This window comes from Lampris incognitus, chromosome 9 (genome assembly GCF_029633865.1).
Source record: "Lampris incognitus isolate fLamInc1 chromosome 9, fLamInc1.hap2, whole genome shotgun sequence".
NCBI classification, from domain to species: domain Eukaryota; kingdom Metazoa; phylum Chordata; class Actinopteri; order Lampriformes; family Lampridae; genus Lampris; species Lampris incognitus.
Window position 1 is genome coordinate 22,308,194 of NC_079219.1, and position 15,390 is coordinate 22,323,583.

General features: G+C 43.9%; 2 protein-coding genes across 2 annotated transcripts; both read right to left on the reverse strand.

Annotated features, from left to right (window-relative positions):
• Positions 1-88: 88 nt before the first annotated feature.
• Positions 89-3,838, reverse strand: zgc:172323 (uncharacterized protein LOC564165 homolog). The gene is made up of 9 exons (XM_056286850.1): positions 3,615-3,838; positions 2,451-2,610; positions 1,844-1,993; positions 1,264-1,383; positions 1,067-1,162; positions 843-977; positions 619-729; positions 379-489; positions 89-217 (listed from the first exon to the last, which is right to left on the reverse strand). The coding sequence occupies exons 1-9, from the start codon at positions 3,836-3,838 to the stop codon at positions 89-91; spliced, it is 1,236 nt and encodes a 411-aa protein (XP_056142825.1).
• Positions 3,839-5,957: 2,119 nt separating this feature from the next.
• tstd3 (thiosulfate sulfurtransferase like domain containing 3) lies at positions 5,958-15,384 on the reverse strand. Its single transcript, XM_056286403.1, has 5 exons — positions 15,335-15,384; positions 14,910-15,041; positions 14,582-14,761; positions 10,427-10,586; positions 5,958-7,035 (listed from the first exon to the last, which is right to left on the reverse strand). The coding sequence occupies exons 2-5, from the start codon at positions 15,037-15,039 to the stop codon at positions 6,981-6,983; spliced, it is 525 nt and encodes a 174-aa protein (XP_056142378.1). The 5' UTR covers positions 15,040-15,041; positions 15,335-15,384; the 3' UTR covers positions 5,958-6,980.
• Positions 15,385-15,390: the final 6 nt, after the last annotated feature.

The window sequence follows — 15,390 nt, forward strand, 5'->3', positions numbered from 1 at the left end:
TTTCTGTAAAAATGAAATAAAAAAAGACACATATCAGACCTAATGTACCAATTGATGGCTCTAAGCTTGATTTCTGCTGGTTGTTCCATCACCTGTAAGTTGTAATCTCTATCTCCAGAGCCATCTTCACATTCAGGAGGTCCTGGTACTCACACAGGTGCAGTGCAATTTTCTCCTTTGTGGATTTCAGCTGAAGCTGCAGGGCCTCGATCCGTGCCTGTTATGTAATGTGCCACAATGGGATGCAGGCATCACTAAAAAACTGAGTCCCCCATATAGTGCAGGTTTTGGTTTTTGCATGTATTATTGTTTGCATGTGTATGTGTGTATATGAGTCCATTTGTGTGTATGTTTTGAGAATATCCTACACATCTTTACCTTCAAGTCCTCCAACTCTTTCTTGCACTTTTCCTGTGTCTCTAGGATCTTGGCCTCGAGAGCTTCATTCTTGGTCCTCAGGGAATCCAAGTCTTGTTCTTTGTTTTGGATCTTGAGCATTTAGGGAGTATTTTTGCATATGTCAACGTAACACTTACTTTGTCATCAATGATCAATTCTCACTTTTGCTCATTTATTGTAACGATGAGAAAGATTCAATTTTTTCACTTTTATACCCACATCCTTTTTCGCGCCTGCTATTTCTTCTCTGATGCTTCGAACCTTGTCCACATGTCTTGATGTCTTACTGGTTATGTCTTCAAACTTGTTCTTATACCACGAATCCATTTCCTATCAAGGTACAAAGGACAACTGATGGGTGGGTGACAAAAGGAGCTAAACTAATTTGCTATTCAGTGGTCTTGGCTATGGACTTTTACCTTCAGATTATCACATTATTTTACCTGGAGATTTTTGGATGCAATTTCATCATACTGGGCTTGGATTTGTTTCAAGGCAGCAGCCAGATCAGGCATGGCGAAGGTGCTATCGGCCGAAACATGAGCTGCATATATCTGCTTCATGAGTTCAGCAATTTCCTGGAAGGAAAAATAAATCAGAGTAATTACCAAAATAGAAAAAGTCTTTATAGAAAAAAATAAAATAAAGACGTAAAGATGAGACCCACCTGTTGGTGGACCCTTTTCAGAAATTCAATTTCAACTTCCAGCTGCTCCAGTTGTTTCTCCAAGGCAATGCGTGAAGATGTGGCTTTGTCAACATCCTGAGAAACACAAAACATTGATACCCTATCCGTTTGGAGTTATAAAGACATTGAATGTAGCGGGAGAAACTGGCTAATGTATTCAGAAGCTGTTAACTTACAGGACGGAAGGCCTCAATGTGCATTTCAGCTTTCTTCCTCAGCTCAACTGCCTCCTCATATTTGACTTTCACTGAGTCCAACTGAGCAGCTGTGGACTCTTTAGCAGCCAGGGCCATGTCCTGAAAAAGCAAGAGACCATAAGTAACATGGTTGTCTAGATGTTCTGGAGGTATGTGTGTAAGGCTGTGTGCAAAATGTGGATCAGCCTTTTTGTATTTTATACATGCACTTTATACCTGCGTGTATACACATGCATATGCGTGTGTGTGTGTGCATGTGTGCACTCATGCGTGTGTAATCGAGTCATCTGATCTGTGCTCAAAACATTTCTGAAGACAGCTGTACTCCACAGCACCCTAACACGCCGAGGCACCTCTCCATTTGCCTGCCAGAAATAAGCCTGTTACCTGGTAACAAACCTTGAAAACACCAAGTTGACGTCTTGTATCATTGCTTGAGCAGATCCTCTCGGGCTCGGTGAGGCGTAGCCCCCGCCAGAAACAAAGACTTTTCTCTTTATGTTCTTTTGGTAATTTGAAATGTAAAAATAAAAGAGCAACAACGTGTGTTCTGTCTCACCCGCTGAACCCTCATCTGGTCAGCAATCTTTCGCAGCTCCTTCAGCTGCTCCTCATACAAGAGGCGCAGACCTGTTGGCTTCTCAAAGCGATTCTGGTAGGCCTCAATTTCTGCCTCCAACAGCTTGTTCTGCTTCTCCAGTGATCGAACCTGCAGGAGCGGCAAAGGGACTTCAAATCAGATATCCGTTGTGTTGTCACAAGTATGCCTGAATCAGACACCACAGTGTGCTTCCTGTCCATGTGCTCACATAGGTGAGAATAATATGCCCCGGTTTTTCAGAAAAACACGTTTTTATTCATTTTGCCTTTTGTTCGTGTCACATTCAAGCCATCCACCCATCCATCCATTATCCACACTGCTTATCCTACACAGGGTCACGGGGATGCTGGAGCCTATCCCAGCAGTCACTGGGCGGCAAATGGGGAGACACCCTGGAGAGGCCGCCAGAACATCACAGGGCCCACACACACACACACACACACACACACACACACACACACGCTAACCACTGCGCCACCGTGCCGCTCACATTCAAGCTATGTTCAGACAAACTGTAAACACTTACTGATGAGACAAAGCTAAAATGTGCTTTTATTTATTTTACCTTTTCAATATATGTGGCCAGCCTGTCGTTCAGGACAATCATTTCCTTTCTTTCACTTGTGCGGGTGCTGAGGTATTCCTGGTTCTCGGCTGCAGCCACATCCAGATCGATGGCAGCCTGCCCATCGAAGCCCACACATACCAAAGCCCCAGCACTTGCACTGGAACGACAAGTCAACAAAGACTGCTTGACGCTCACTGACCTGAGAGCTGTGCATATCAGATCTGTAGGAGCACAAGGCAATAACAGCATGCCAAACAGCGCTTATCCTCTCCTGTGGCTGTTCCCCAGAAAACAAAACTGACGAGAGAAGCGTACATACTGTATTGTTTCGTTTTATTCACACTGACTCTTCTTTTCCAGATGAGCTGTGATAAAGGTGTGAAATGCATGCTGTGATCCGTATCTGTTTCTTTATCCCCTCCGTCATAAATCCGTATCCGTTTCTGATCTTCAGTAATAGCTCTATACATTTTTTGATGAGCTTTCACTTGGGGAAATATTAAGAAGTGTTGACGTGGAAAATGTTGCATGTTCAACTTTGTAATGTCATGAAAAATTGATGAAATTTTCCCAACGGCTTTGAAAAATTAGAGTACAAGTGTGGATACTGAAGCTATAAGATTTGTTGACAGTTGGGTTCATCCTTAAATCAGATATTCTCTGACATCACTTATTATTTAAACATCTAGTATTTGAAAAAAAAAGGTTCTTTTCAGATTGAATAATACCCATTACTTGATACGACATTGCATCAGAGCCATGAAGGAATCAAGGCAGGAATCACAGGCTATGAATCACTCAAATTCATTAGAAAATTTATAAATCTGAAATGTATAGGCAGAAAAACAATGAAGTAGAATATAGTTGCATCATGGATTACATTTCTCATGTCTGAATACTACAATATTAATTTACAGTATTCACTTCTCACAGTTGGATATTTTCCTAATAGTTCCACGTCTTTCCTACATCAGTCTACGTTTGCAGAAGTTGAAAGTATATGCATACAGTTACTGATAATATATTTAAATTAATTCAAAACAATCAAAACTATTTTACAGTGAAGGGTCATTTCTAATCTTTGTTAACTTCTAGTATGAAGCTAAAAAGCTGTACATGTTTATCAGATCACTAGGTATGTATGTGGCTCACATGACGTACCTGGCTCCAGCCACGCGGGATTTGCGTGCAGCCGAGATAGTCCTCCGTCCCATTGTCTCCACACGCATGCTGCTGGCTCCGCCGCTGCGGGAGAAGCCGGCAGAAGCCTGTCGAGCCTCTCTCCTGCTGGGGGATGGGCTGGCCAGCCTAACCTGGTAGGACGAGCAGCTGCTGTCCTCGAAGTGACGGCGATAGGACGAGATCCTCTCCGGGCTGCGGCTCATGGTGTCGGCTGTTGGCTTCCTTTTTTTTCTTCTTCTGCTTCTGGTGAAGGGAAGGTTGGTGCAATATTTTTTTCGTGGGCCTGTGGCTTACTAGTGCTTCACTACTGCTGCAGCTCTCTCTCATGCATCCCAGCTTGTCCCCCTTGTCTCAGGTTTTATATCTCCGGTGCCAGCCGTGCCCAGGCTGTGGCCAGTGCGGGCCAGCGCATGAACTCACACCTGTGGAATCTCTAACTTGCTCACCAACGAAGCCCTAACCTGCTTGTCAGACATCTGTCAGCTGCATGTGAAGAGGTGAGCCATGTGGGCAAGGCTCAGGGTGCGATAGCAATAGTGTGCATGAAGCTGAATCTTTTTATTTCTCCAGAGAAGGCCCCATCGCCTATTGATCCAGTTTTTATTGCAGAATAATGTGCAAGAGCAGAGTTACGCCATGTCCGCCACCTCGGTGTCCACTACACTACACCATGCGATGGCAGACGGGCACGCAGGCAGCACCCCGTCTGTCACAGCAGCCAGTAGGTGCGCTGCTGATGTGATCCGCTATGATGGGATGAGGGACTTTAATTACATGCTGTGAAGAAGCTTGAGGGTGACCTGATGAGGTCACAACCACAGAGGGAGAAAGGGCCCTGGCAAGATTTGACATAAATTAGTACTTATTAGTCTGGTCTGTTTTCAACATTTAAATGGAGTAAGCCCCCCCCCCCCAAAAAAAAGAAAAGAAAAGAAAATGGAATTAACTGCTTCAGAGGATAAATGAGGTAGTGGGGGGGGGTAGTGGAGGGGGGTGGGGGGGTAACAGTCTGGAGTTTACGGTTCACATGGCACAGAGATAGAGAGGCTGTGGTCTGTGCCTGTCCAGGGAGATATTCAGCTGACACCTACAGGGCCACCCAGACAAGGCTTAGCAAAGACTGTTCCAATAATATAGCATTTACTGTAAACATTAACTGGCCACCGCCATCAACCCTCATAAACTTAGAAAACCTAAGTAGAGTAGACAGATAAAAAAGTGTGAACATTCTACAAAGGCCAGGTAACGAACCCTCACGCCAAATGTAAAACCATTATAAGATGCTTTACATTTGCGGTTTCCTCTATATGCAATGGAACTGGCTTGTCAGTCAGTACTTGATTACAATAAGTGAATATCCATTTCCTCTCTGTGACCTCAGACCTTGCAGCACAGTGGGACTCCTTTGGGAGGAGGCTGCATGTTTCAGTGATGTGAACAGATTCTATCTCCACCGCCCGGCCCTTCCCAGCATGCAGCCAAATAACATTACTCATCTTTTGCCACACCTTACACACTGCGTGCTCCTGATAAACCGGCCGAGAAGAGCAAATGTTAATTCTCCTTAATACAGCGCTTACTTTTATAAATCACTTTAATGTAGCAATTATCATGTCCATTGTTAGGCCTGTGTTCATCATTCTTTCAAACCAGAACAAAAAGTTTGCAATGTGATGCCATCAAAAGAACAGTTTTTGGACCACCCATATTCAAAATGTACTGGAAATAATTTTGGTTCACTCATTGAATATTATTTATATGATAACAATAACAGTTCTGAAGAAAATAATCTATCCATAACCATAAATTGTCCGTTTTCAATTCAGTGTCAAAGAGTAACATCAGAAAGGTTGCAGACCAATTTTTGAATAGACCCATTCATACACATAGCCCTTTGGTAACTTGAACCATAACAATAATCTTAGTGTATTCTGTTTGGTAGGTTTTCTAGCAGTGATCTACATGGAGAAATATTCTACCGTCATCACTTGGGGAGACGGCTAATTTGGAAATTTACTTTTCCCATTCATCATCATGGATGACACAGGAATTTGCTAATGTTCCCTGGAGGGTGAGTGACAAATTCATATTGAGATGATTATAGATAATAGATAGCGCTATTGAATACATTGATCATTCTAATTCCAGTTTTTGTCATCTTAATGTTTATAATCATATTATGTATGGCGACAGGCATGGGCGCAAGTCCATGAATACTGGGATGGCATCCAGCGCTTTACCTGTGCACCCATCCTTATGGTTAGTGGTTGTGTCAGGAAGGGCATCCGACGTAAAACTTTGCCAAATCATTATGCGGATTGACAAAAACACACCAGCTTGGTCAAGGCCCGGGTTAATAACGACCGCCATCGGTTCTGTGCCCTTACAGGGTACCAATGGAAACTATCAAATCCACTGTGGCGACCCCTGGTAAACAGGGAACAAGCCAAAAGATGATGATGTTTGTAATCATATAATTTGGTTACTGCAGAAACATACCAAAAATATCTCTACTGTTGGCTTTTGGTTTTCGGAAACCCATTGTTGCCCATGAGAAAAACATGTGTCCCACAGTTCAAACTGTTGACAAGACTGTTGATTGTTATTCAAAACATTTTTTCTTTATTGAATTATGCTGGCAAGAACTATACAGATCAGTGCTGCTATGAACACTTAACAATTAAATACTTACAAAATATTAAAAAAAAATGTTTTCTTATCTTGCATTGGAAGATTTCAAAACCAAAATTAATCAGTTCAGTAGTCCCTCGCGGGGGCGCATCCGTTGCCGAATGGTTGTATGCGAACAGTGCATATAACATGGCCACAACTGTCGCTGGTTCAATTCCAGCTGGAAACATTTGTTACAAGCCATGCCCCCCCCCCCCACAGTTCCTGTCTGCTTTTCATGATAGCTGTCTAACAAAACTAAAAAATACCAAAAAAAAAAACCCAAAAAAAAAGTATTTTGCATAGATTGTCTGGAAAGGAAAAGAGAAATATGACCTGATAATTAAATCAAAATGTTCACATTATAGTCGCTCCAAACTATAAAGAATCAGATTATATCTTGCAAAGACTATAATCAACAGTGATTACATATATACCTTTGGTTGGGATGACTTTTGCATGGAGTCACTGAAAGGTTTATAAATTATTCTAATGCACTGTAAAAAACATGCAATGGTTAGTATGAGGAAATAGTAGTTCAAGAGCTCATTTTTGCTGTAAAGTGATTATTGATATCGAGAAAGCCCTCTGGCCATAACGGATTTCATTTAAATAAAGTAGATCTTTGTTTTCATCAGGTGTGATGATTGAGGTTACTGTTCTGTTTCTCATGGATCACTTTAGTTCATTTTTCGCCCAGTCTTGCCATCCACCAGGATAATGCTGAACACTGGAATGTGGAAAAAGAGAGGAAAACCTCAGATAAATCACAAAAAAGAAAAAAGAAAAAAAAAGAATAGAAATAAATCAGTGGTTTGAGTGTACAATGGTATCTTCAAGACCCTCAAAAGACTTCAAACATGCATATTCCTGTGTATTTGTGTAGGTTGGGCTAAAGCTATTGTTAGCTTCCTGACCTATGTAGCTTCCTATCCTAATTTCCATTCAGATATTATGATTGTGGTGTGTGGAAACTTTCCAGCGAGCTTGGTACACTAAGAAAGCAGTGTCACTACTGTTCAAAACCTCAAGTGGGTTGAAGATACACTATATGTATTATAAGACGTCACCCTTTTTTTGCGGGTGCAAACAAATACGGAATCTCAGTGTAATAAAAAACTTCACCTGTCAGCTTGGAATTGAGTTAAAAGTTAATTTACAGTTAATGGCAGACAGTGTTTATACTATAAACTTGTGTCGAGTGAAGAGAAGGCATACATATATATTCACACTACTTGGCCAAAAGTATGTGGACACCCAAACATCACATCCACATGTGCTTGTTGAACACCCCCCCCCCCCCGATTTGCTGCTTTAACAGATTTTGGAATAGATTTTGGGACATGGCTTCAAGTATTTACTCCCATTCAGCCACAAGAAAATTAGTGAGGCACTTTTTTTTTAAACCACTTTATTAATCCCTGTGGGGAAATTCTCTCTCTGCATTTAACCCATCCTAGCTGTGTAGTTTGGAGCAGTGGGCAGCTGCCGTGCAGCGCCCGGGGACCAACTCCAGTTCATCTTGCCATGCCTCAGTCAGGGGCACAGACAACAGTATTAACCCAAACATGCATGTCTTTTTGATGGTGGGGGAAACCGCAGCACCCAGACAAAACCCACCATAGACATGGGGAGAATATGCAAACTCCACACAGAGGACGACCTGGGATGACCCCCAAGGTTGGACAACCCCGGGGTTCGAACCCAGGACCTTCTTTGCTGTGAGGCGACAGCGCTAACCACTGGGCCACCATGCTCCCCACTGATGGTGGGGAGAAGGCCTGGCTCACAGTCGGCATTCCAATTCATCCCAAAGGTGTTGGATGGGGTTGAGGTTAACGCTCTGTACAGGCCAGTCAAGTTCTTCCACACCAAACTCTGCAAACCATGTCTTTATGGACATCACTTTGTGCATGGAGGCACTGTCATGCTGAAACCAGAAAGGGCCTTCCCCCAAACTGTTGCCACAAAACACACAATTCTCTAGAATGTCATTATATGCTGTAGCATTAAGATTTCCCTTCACTGGAACTAAGGGGGCTTAGCCCAAACCATGAAAAACAGCCCCAGACCATTATTCCTCATCTACCAACTTTACAGTTGGCACTATGCATTCGGACAGATACGTATCGTTCTCCTGACATCTGACAAACACAGATTGGTCCATCAGACTGCCAGACAGTGAAGCATGATTCATCCCTCCCAAGAATGTGTTTCCACTGCTCCAGAGTCCAATGACAGTATGCTTTACACCACTCCACTTTGGGCAGCCGTGGCCTAAAGTTTAGAGAAGTGGGCTTGTGATCGGAAGGTCGCCGGTTCCATACCCGGACCGGCAGGAAAATGTGGGTGGGGGGAGTGAATGAACGGCACTGTCCCCTCCTTCAATACCCACAGCCGATGTGCCATTGAGCAAGGCACTCTCAAGCCAACTGCTCCAGTGGCGCTGCTCAATGGCCACCAGTGAAGACTGGTTGCACTGGGCAGTTCCCAGGTGTGAATGTGTGGAACAGTATGAATGTGTAGCAAAGCATTGCTGAAAAAGAGCACACATGCTCAGTAATATCCTGGGTAAAAGTTAAAAAAAAAAAAAAAACCAAAGAAAAAAAAAAACTCCAGCCGACACTTGGCATTGCACATGGAGCTCTCAGGCTTGTGTGCGGCTGCTCAGCCATGGAAACCCATTTAATGAAGCTCCAAATGAACAGTTCTTGTGCTGACGCTGCTTCCAGAGGCAGTCTGGGACTGGGTAGTGAGTGCTGCCACTAAGGACAGACAATTTTTATGCACTATGTGCTTCAGCACTCGGCAGCCCTGTTCTGTGAGCTTGTGTGGCCTACCGCGCCATGACTGAGCGGTTGTTGCTCCTTGACGTTTCCACTTTATATAAAAGCACTTACAGTTTACCGGGGCAGATCTACCAGGGCATAAATTTGACTGCCTGACTTTTTTTTTTTCTTAAAAATTTCCCCCCTTTTTCTTCCCAAGCGAATTTTTTGGCCAACTATCCCACTCTTCCGAGCTGTCGCGGTCACTGCTCCACCCCCTCTGCCGAGCCGGGGAGGGCTGCAGACTACCACATGCTTCCTCTGATATATGTGGAGTCACCAGCCGCTTCTTTTCATCTGACAGTGAGGAGTTTCACCAGGGGGACATAGCGCGTGGGAGGATCACGCTATTCCCCCAGTTCCCCCTCCCCCCCGAACAGGTGCCTCGACTGACCAGAGGAGGCACTAGTGCCACGACCAGGGCACATACCCACATTCGGCTTCCCACCCGCAGACACAGCCAATTGTGATTGTAGGGACGCCCGACCAAGCTGGAGGTAACATGGGGATTCGAATCGGCGATCCCTGTGTTGGTAGGCAACGGAATAGATGGCCACGCCACCCGGACGCCCCCTTGACTGACTAACTTGTTGGAAAGATGGTATCCTATGACAGAGCCACATTGAAATTCACTGAGCTCTTCTGTATGACCCATTCTACTGCCAATGTTTGTCTATAGAGACTACATCGCTGTGTGCTTGATTTTATGCATCTACCAGCAATGGATGGATCTGAAATAGCCAAATCCATTCATTAGAAGGGGTGTCCACATAATTTTGGCCATATAGTGTGTTTGTCTATACACACACATACCTCTACATCTCTCTCTCTCTCTTGCTATAGAAAGACAGAGCCACAGAGAGAGAGAGAGAGAGAGAGAGAGAGAGAGAGAGAGAGAGAGAGAGAGAAAGACAGAGATCTACACAAAACTACTCTCATTCCATTCTCTCTGCTTGAACCCATATTCCTATAAACTTCACTTATGCATACTTAGTAGCTACCTAGCTATATTTGCATACCATGCATATATGTTGGTGCCACTTTCTGTAATCCTTTGTGCCATTTGTTTTTTTTTAATGCCTGTTTCATGTCCATTATGACAGATATTTTATGCACACTAAGGGACAACTAGGTTGTTCTTACCCTATGACACTTTCATTAGCATTACCTTTTTACTCAAATGGGTCTTTTCCTTATGTTAAACTATGGTACTGCTGCAGCCGCCATTTGTGGATTGAGAACCAATGCTATTGAATGTACTGGCCAAAGAAACATAAAGACAGTCATTCTCACTCGTTGTAGCCCAGCGAAGTGGCTGTGTCAAGTGCTTTCTTGCTCCTGACTCCAGCCAGGCAGGTGAAGACAATATTATCTGTTGGCTGTGGCATATCTCCTCCATACTTCTCCTTAAATTCCTCTGAGTCCAGCTGGAGGGCAACATTCACTTGCCCCACTGTAAAATAAAAGGTACACAGATGTTGATCTCGACTATAGTGGTGTGTTGTACTTGCACCTCAAGATAAATCTAGACTCATTGTGTGGGCCTTGGTGATCTAAGCAATATATTGACATCATTTTGATATCATGATATGAGACTAGACATCATCTGGGATTTTGGTCAATGGAATATTGTGACAGGAATATTGTAGGTGTGAATGTGTTGGCCCTGTGATGGCCTGGCAGCCTGTCCAAGGTGTCTCCCTGCCTGCCACCCAATGACTACTGGGATAGGCTCCAACATCCCGCGACCCAAATTTGGATAAACGGCTTGGTTAATGGATGGAAGGAATATTCTAACATCCTAAAGGTTGAATTACACTGAAGTGATTCAACTTTTTGAACTTATTATACTGTTATAGATCAGTGAAATGGGCAATGAGTGCCTCTACCTGTTTGGTCATCAAAGTCAACATCAATGATCAGTTCTCAAATGTTTTAGTGAGTAAATATGCTATGAACACATCACCAGTCATCCTCAAAATATTGGAATATTGTTGATAGAGATATTAAGTCAAAAATATTGTGATGTTTGCTTTGTCAGTATCGCTCCACCCTATTCTTGATATTGTGTCAAATTTGTAGGACTAAATAGACTGATATACTTATCAGGATCATCTAGGAATATTTGGAGTCCATGGCATCTTATTCCCCCTCGTAATGTAAAGTCTGACCTGCCAACTGTGTGGAGACGGGGTGACAGAGGAGGAGCAGGGTGGCAGCTGCTGACCTTCCACACATCTTGCCACCCAGGGTAGAGACATCAGTTGAGAAAAGTGACTTAAGTGTTGTTGAGCCAAGCACTGTATTTGTTGCCAAACTTCCTGTTGATTCATGATAAAACCATCACAACCAAAACAGCCTCTGGGTTTCTCCTGATTGGCCGCCTCTCTGACATCAAGTTTAGATGGACAGCACAGCCCTTCCACTATCATGTCTGCTCAAATCTGCTCAGGTTGCCAAACTTTAGATATGGTACCACTGACTGTCATCTTAGCAAGGCCATTTGTGGCAGATGCAGCAAGATGAATCTCCTATCAATCCTTCTTAAAGATCTAAGGCACACTTACACTAAATGCACCTGACACGACCTGTGTTCTTGGCTATGATATGATTAACTACACTGCTCAAAAAAATAAAGGGAACACATAAGCAATGCAATGTAGCTCCAAGTCAATCACACTTTTGAGATATCAACCTGTCCAGTTAGGAAGCAACACTGATTTGTGAATCAATTTCACCTGTTGGTAAATTGTCTAATTTCCACCAGGTGGAAATTAGACAATTTGCAAGACAACCCCTATAAAAGGAATGGATTTGCAGGTGGTGGCCACAGACCATTTGCCTGTCCTCATCTTTTCTGGCCGATCTTTGGTTAGTTTTTCATTTTGTTAGTGCCCTCACCACTAGAGGTGGCATGAGGCGGTATCTGCAACCTACAGAAGTTGCTCAGGTAGTGCAGCTCATCCAGGATGGCACATCAATGCGTGCTGTGGCAAGAAGATTTGATGCATCTCCCAGCACAGTGTCCAGAGCATGGAGGAGGTACCAGGAGACAGGCCAGTACACCAGGAGACGTGGAGGGGGCCGCAGAAGGACAACAACCCCGCAGCAGGACCGCTATCTGGTCCTTTGTGCAAGGAGGAACAGGAGGAGCACTGCCGGAGCCCTACAAAACGACCTTCAACAGGCCACTAATGTGCAGGTTTCTGCTCAAACAGTGAGAAACAGAATGCATGAGGATGGTATGAGGGCCCGACGTCCACAATTGGGGCCTGTGCTCACAGCCCAACACCGTGCAGCCCGATTGACCTTTGCCAGAGAATATCTTGGTTGGCAGATTCGCCATTGGCGCCCTGTGCTCTTCACAGATGAGAGCAGGTTCACACTGAACACATGTGACAGACGTGAGAGAGTCTGGAGACGCTGTGGAGAACGTTCTGCTGCCTGCAACATCCTCCAGCATGACCGGTTTGGCGGTGGGTCAGTGATGGTCTGGGGAGGCATATCCTTGGAGGGCCGCACAGACCTCTACGTGCTAGCCAGAGGTACCATGACTGCCATTAGGTACCGGGATGAGATCCTCAGAACCATTGTCAGACCATATGCTGGTGCAGTGGGCCCTGGGTTCCTGCTCATGCATGACAATGCTCGTCCTCATGTGGCCAGAGTGTGTCAGCAGTTCCTGTATGTCGAGGGCATTGATGCTATGGACTGGCCTGCACGTTCCCCTGACCTGAATCCAATCGAGCACCTCTGGGACATCAAGTCTCGTACCATCCGCCAACGCGATGTCGCACCACAGACTGTCCAGGAGTTGACCGATGCCCTGATCCAGGTCTGGGAGGAGATCCCTCAGGAGACCATCCGTCGTCTCATCAGGAGCATTCCCAGACATTGTAGGGAGTGCATACAGGCACGTGGAGGCCACACACACTACTGAGCCTCATTTTGAATCGTCTTGGAAGAATTTCCACAGAAGTTGGATCAGCCTATGTTCTCATTTTCCACTTTGATTTTGAGTATGATTCTGAATCCAGACCTTAATGGGCTAATGATTTTGATTTCCATTGATCATTCTTAGGTTATTTTTCTCTAAACACATTCCTCTGTCTAATAAATAAAGATTTTCAGCTGAAATATTTCATTCATCGAGGTCTATATTGTGTTTTTAGGTGTTCCCTTTATTTTTTTGAGCAGTGTACTTGGTGCTCTATCACGACTGTTGGGAGAAATATTTCTCTGCTAATTCCTGATTGCTTCTATCCAAAGCAAGTGCTTTGGATAAAAGGGTCTGTTAGATGAGTAAATGTAACTTTTATGAAGTTAAATGAAAGAGTGACTACTATGACAATGATTTAGCTGTAAAACAAACTTGACATTAGTGTTTGTGAGCTTTATGGCTCGGCAGAATGAGCGAGTTTGTGAGCTAATGTTAACGTTAGCTAGATAGGGCTGTCCTTTGTACACTTCTGCTGACGCTTACAGATAAGATCATGTATAACTGTAAACTACAAATGGCTGTTTGAAGAAGAACAGTATTTCTTTCATGGTGAACTTTTTCAACATGAAAATTTAACAATGTAGTGAATGTTAGTAAGACAGTGTTCAGCATAACATCATTCACCTAGACTACAAAGCACTAGCTATCTATAGACAGAGTCTTGATGTATACTGGAGGTTTGATTCAGTTCAGAAATGGTGTAACATTTTATGGATTTGATAAGTAGCTTTTAGCCTCCTGCCCTCTTGCATTTTAGTGAACCTGATTCTTCAGGTACCTTAAAGTAGAGCACGCACGCACGCAAACACACACACACACACACACACACACACACCAAATTGTGAGCATAAGAGAATCAAAAATATGAAATGAAAAGGCCAATCATGATCCAGTAACAACTGTTGGAAATATAGAGCACAGGACATTGCGCTGGCCTGAACTGGTGCCATGGACTATATTTTCCAATTTTATTTGGCTTTAAAGATAAACCCGGGTTAACAACGACCCCGAAACCTATCAAATCCACTGTGGCGACCCCTGGGAAACAGGGAACAAGCCGTAAGAAGAAGAAAAAGATTCGGCTTTAGAGATGAGTCAATGTCTGTCACTGGCTGACACTCTAATTAAAGTATATAGGTTTACTCAATGAGCCAAGAGTCAGTAATTTGGAAAATCCAGTGCTTTTCACTGTACATAACACCTTTTTAAGAACTCATATCAAAAGAATACGATGCATTCAAAACTTCGATCAAATTATTCATCAGATCACACTGAGCAAGTGAGCCATGAAAACTGTCACATGCCACAGCCACCCCTAAATGCCTTAATAGTCTAGTCCATGTACATAACTCGACACCAACAACATTGGTGTATTTTTCTTTAATTCATGACTATCAGCTCTATTTGTTTAGGGATTTTAAAACACGAAAGAGAAGGATCACGCTCACGTGGGACGTTAATTGACCCCGGGATGTTGCCGTATTCGCGGAGCTCCCAGGGCTCCCGGACATCTATGACCACCGCCTCCCGGCCGGCGAGGAGCTGTTTCAGTCGTTCATAGGTCACGTCTGTACTTTCCGTCGAGGAACAGGAATGACGTCGCAAGCAGTCCGATGTCGTAGGCGCATCTGCGGGGGTCAAGGAACTATGTGAGAAGGGGATCTGACATTGTTCTCTTTGAATATGAATTAGTGTGAACAGCACTCGGCCAAAAAAACAAACAAACAAACAAACAAACAAACAAACAAACAAAGTGTTCGATCTGTCGAAACTCACGTGTGTAACGGGAGTGCGTATTGAGGAGGCTGGACAGTGAGCGAGTGGAGACATGAGCGACGGGAAGGACGCGGCTGTTCAAGACCCGTGAAACCACTCCTGCGTACCTCCAACACCTTCCCAGACTCATGGCTTGAATTACAATTATAAAAATAATCCCTTACAGTAAAAGTCGGATTGGATTTATACACCCATAGTTTGTGCTACAGCCGTTAGCCTTGCTCATTCACAGCATTGATACGTAAACACCAACTGACGCATATGCGCCTGCGTGAAAGTATGGGTCACGTCAAGGACAAAATAAATCAACATTATAACGCACGTAAAATAGATATCTTGCAAACGGAATATTGCTTGCTTGTTTGAGATGAGGACACACAGAAGCTGCCTACAAGCTTGTACACGGCTTGTATCTCAATACGTACCTGGAACCAAACTGAACCGCCGTATTGTGTCACATGTTGACTGCCGTATCGTGTCG

What these genes read in the sequence shown, in the direction of transcription:
- zgc:172323 (XM_056286850.1), bottom strand. Translation starts at nt 3,838, where the DNA reads ATGAGCCGCAGCCCGGAGAGGATCTCGTCCTATCGCCGTCACTTCGAG. An exon ending in TTGCATCCAAAAATCTCCAG is followed by an intron (nt 730 to 842) that starts GTAAAATAATGT and finishes GTACCTTGATAG; the next exon opens with GAAATGGATTCGTGGTATAA. An exon ending in TAGCAGGCGCGAAAAAGGAT is followed by an intron (nt 490 to 618) that starts GTGGGTATAAAA and finishes TAAATGCTCAAG; the next exon opens with ATCCAAAACAAAGAACAAGA.
- tstd3 (XM_056286403.1), bottom strand. Translation starts at nt 15,039, where the DNA reads ATGAGTCTGGGAAGGTGTTGGAGGTACGCAGGAGTGGTTTCACGGGTC. An exon ending in TACGCACTCCCGTTACACAC is followed by an intron (nt 14,762 to 14,909) that starts GTGAGTTTCGAC and finishes TGACCCCCGCAG; the next exon opens with ATGCGCCTACGACATCGGAC. An exon ending in ACTTCGCTGGGCTACAACGA is followed by an intron (nt 7,036 to 10,426) that starts GTGAGAATGACT and finishes TCCACATTCCAG; the next exon opens with TGTTCAGCATTATCCTGGTG.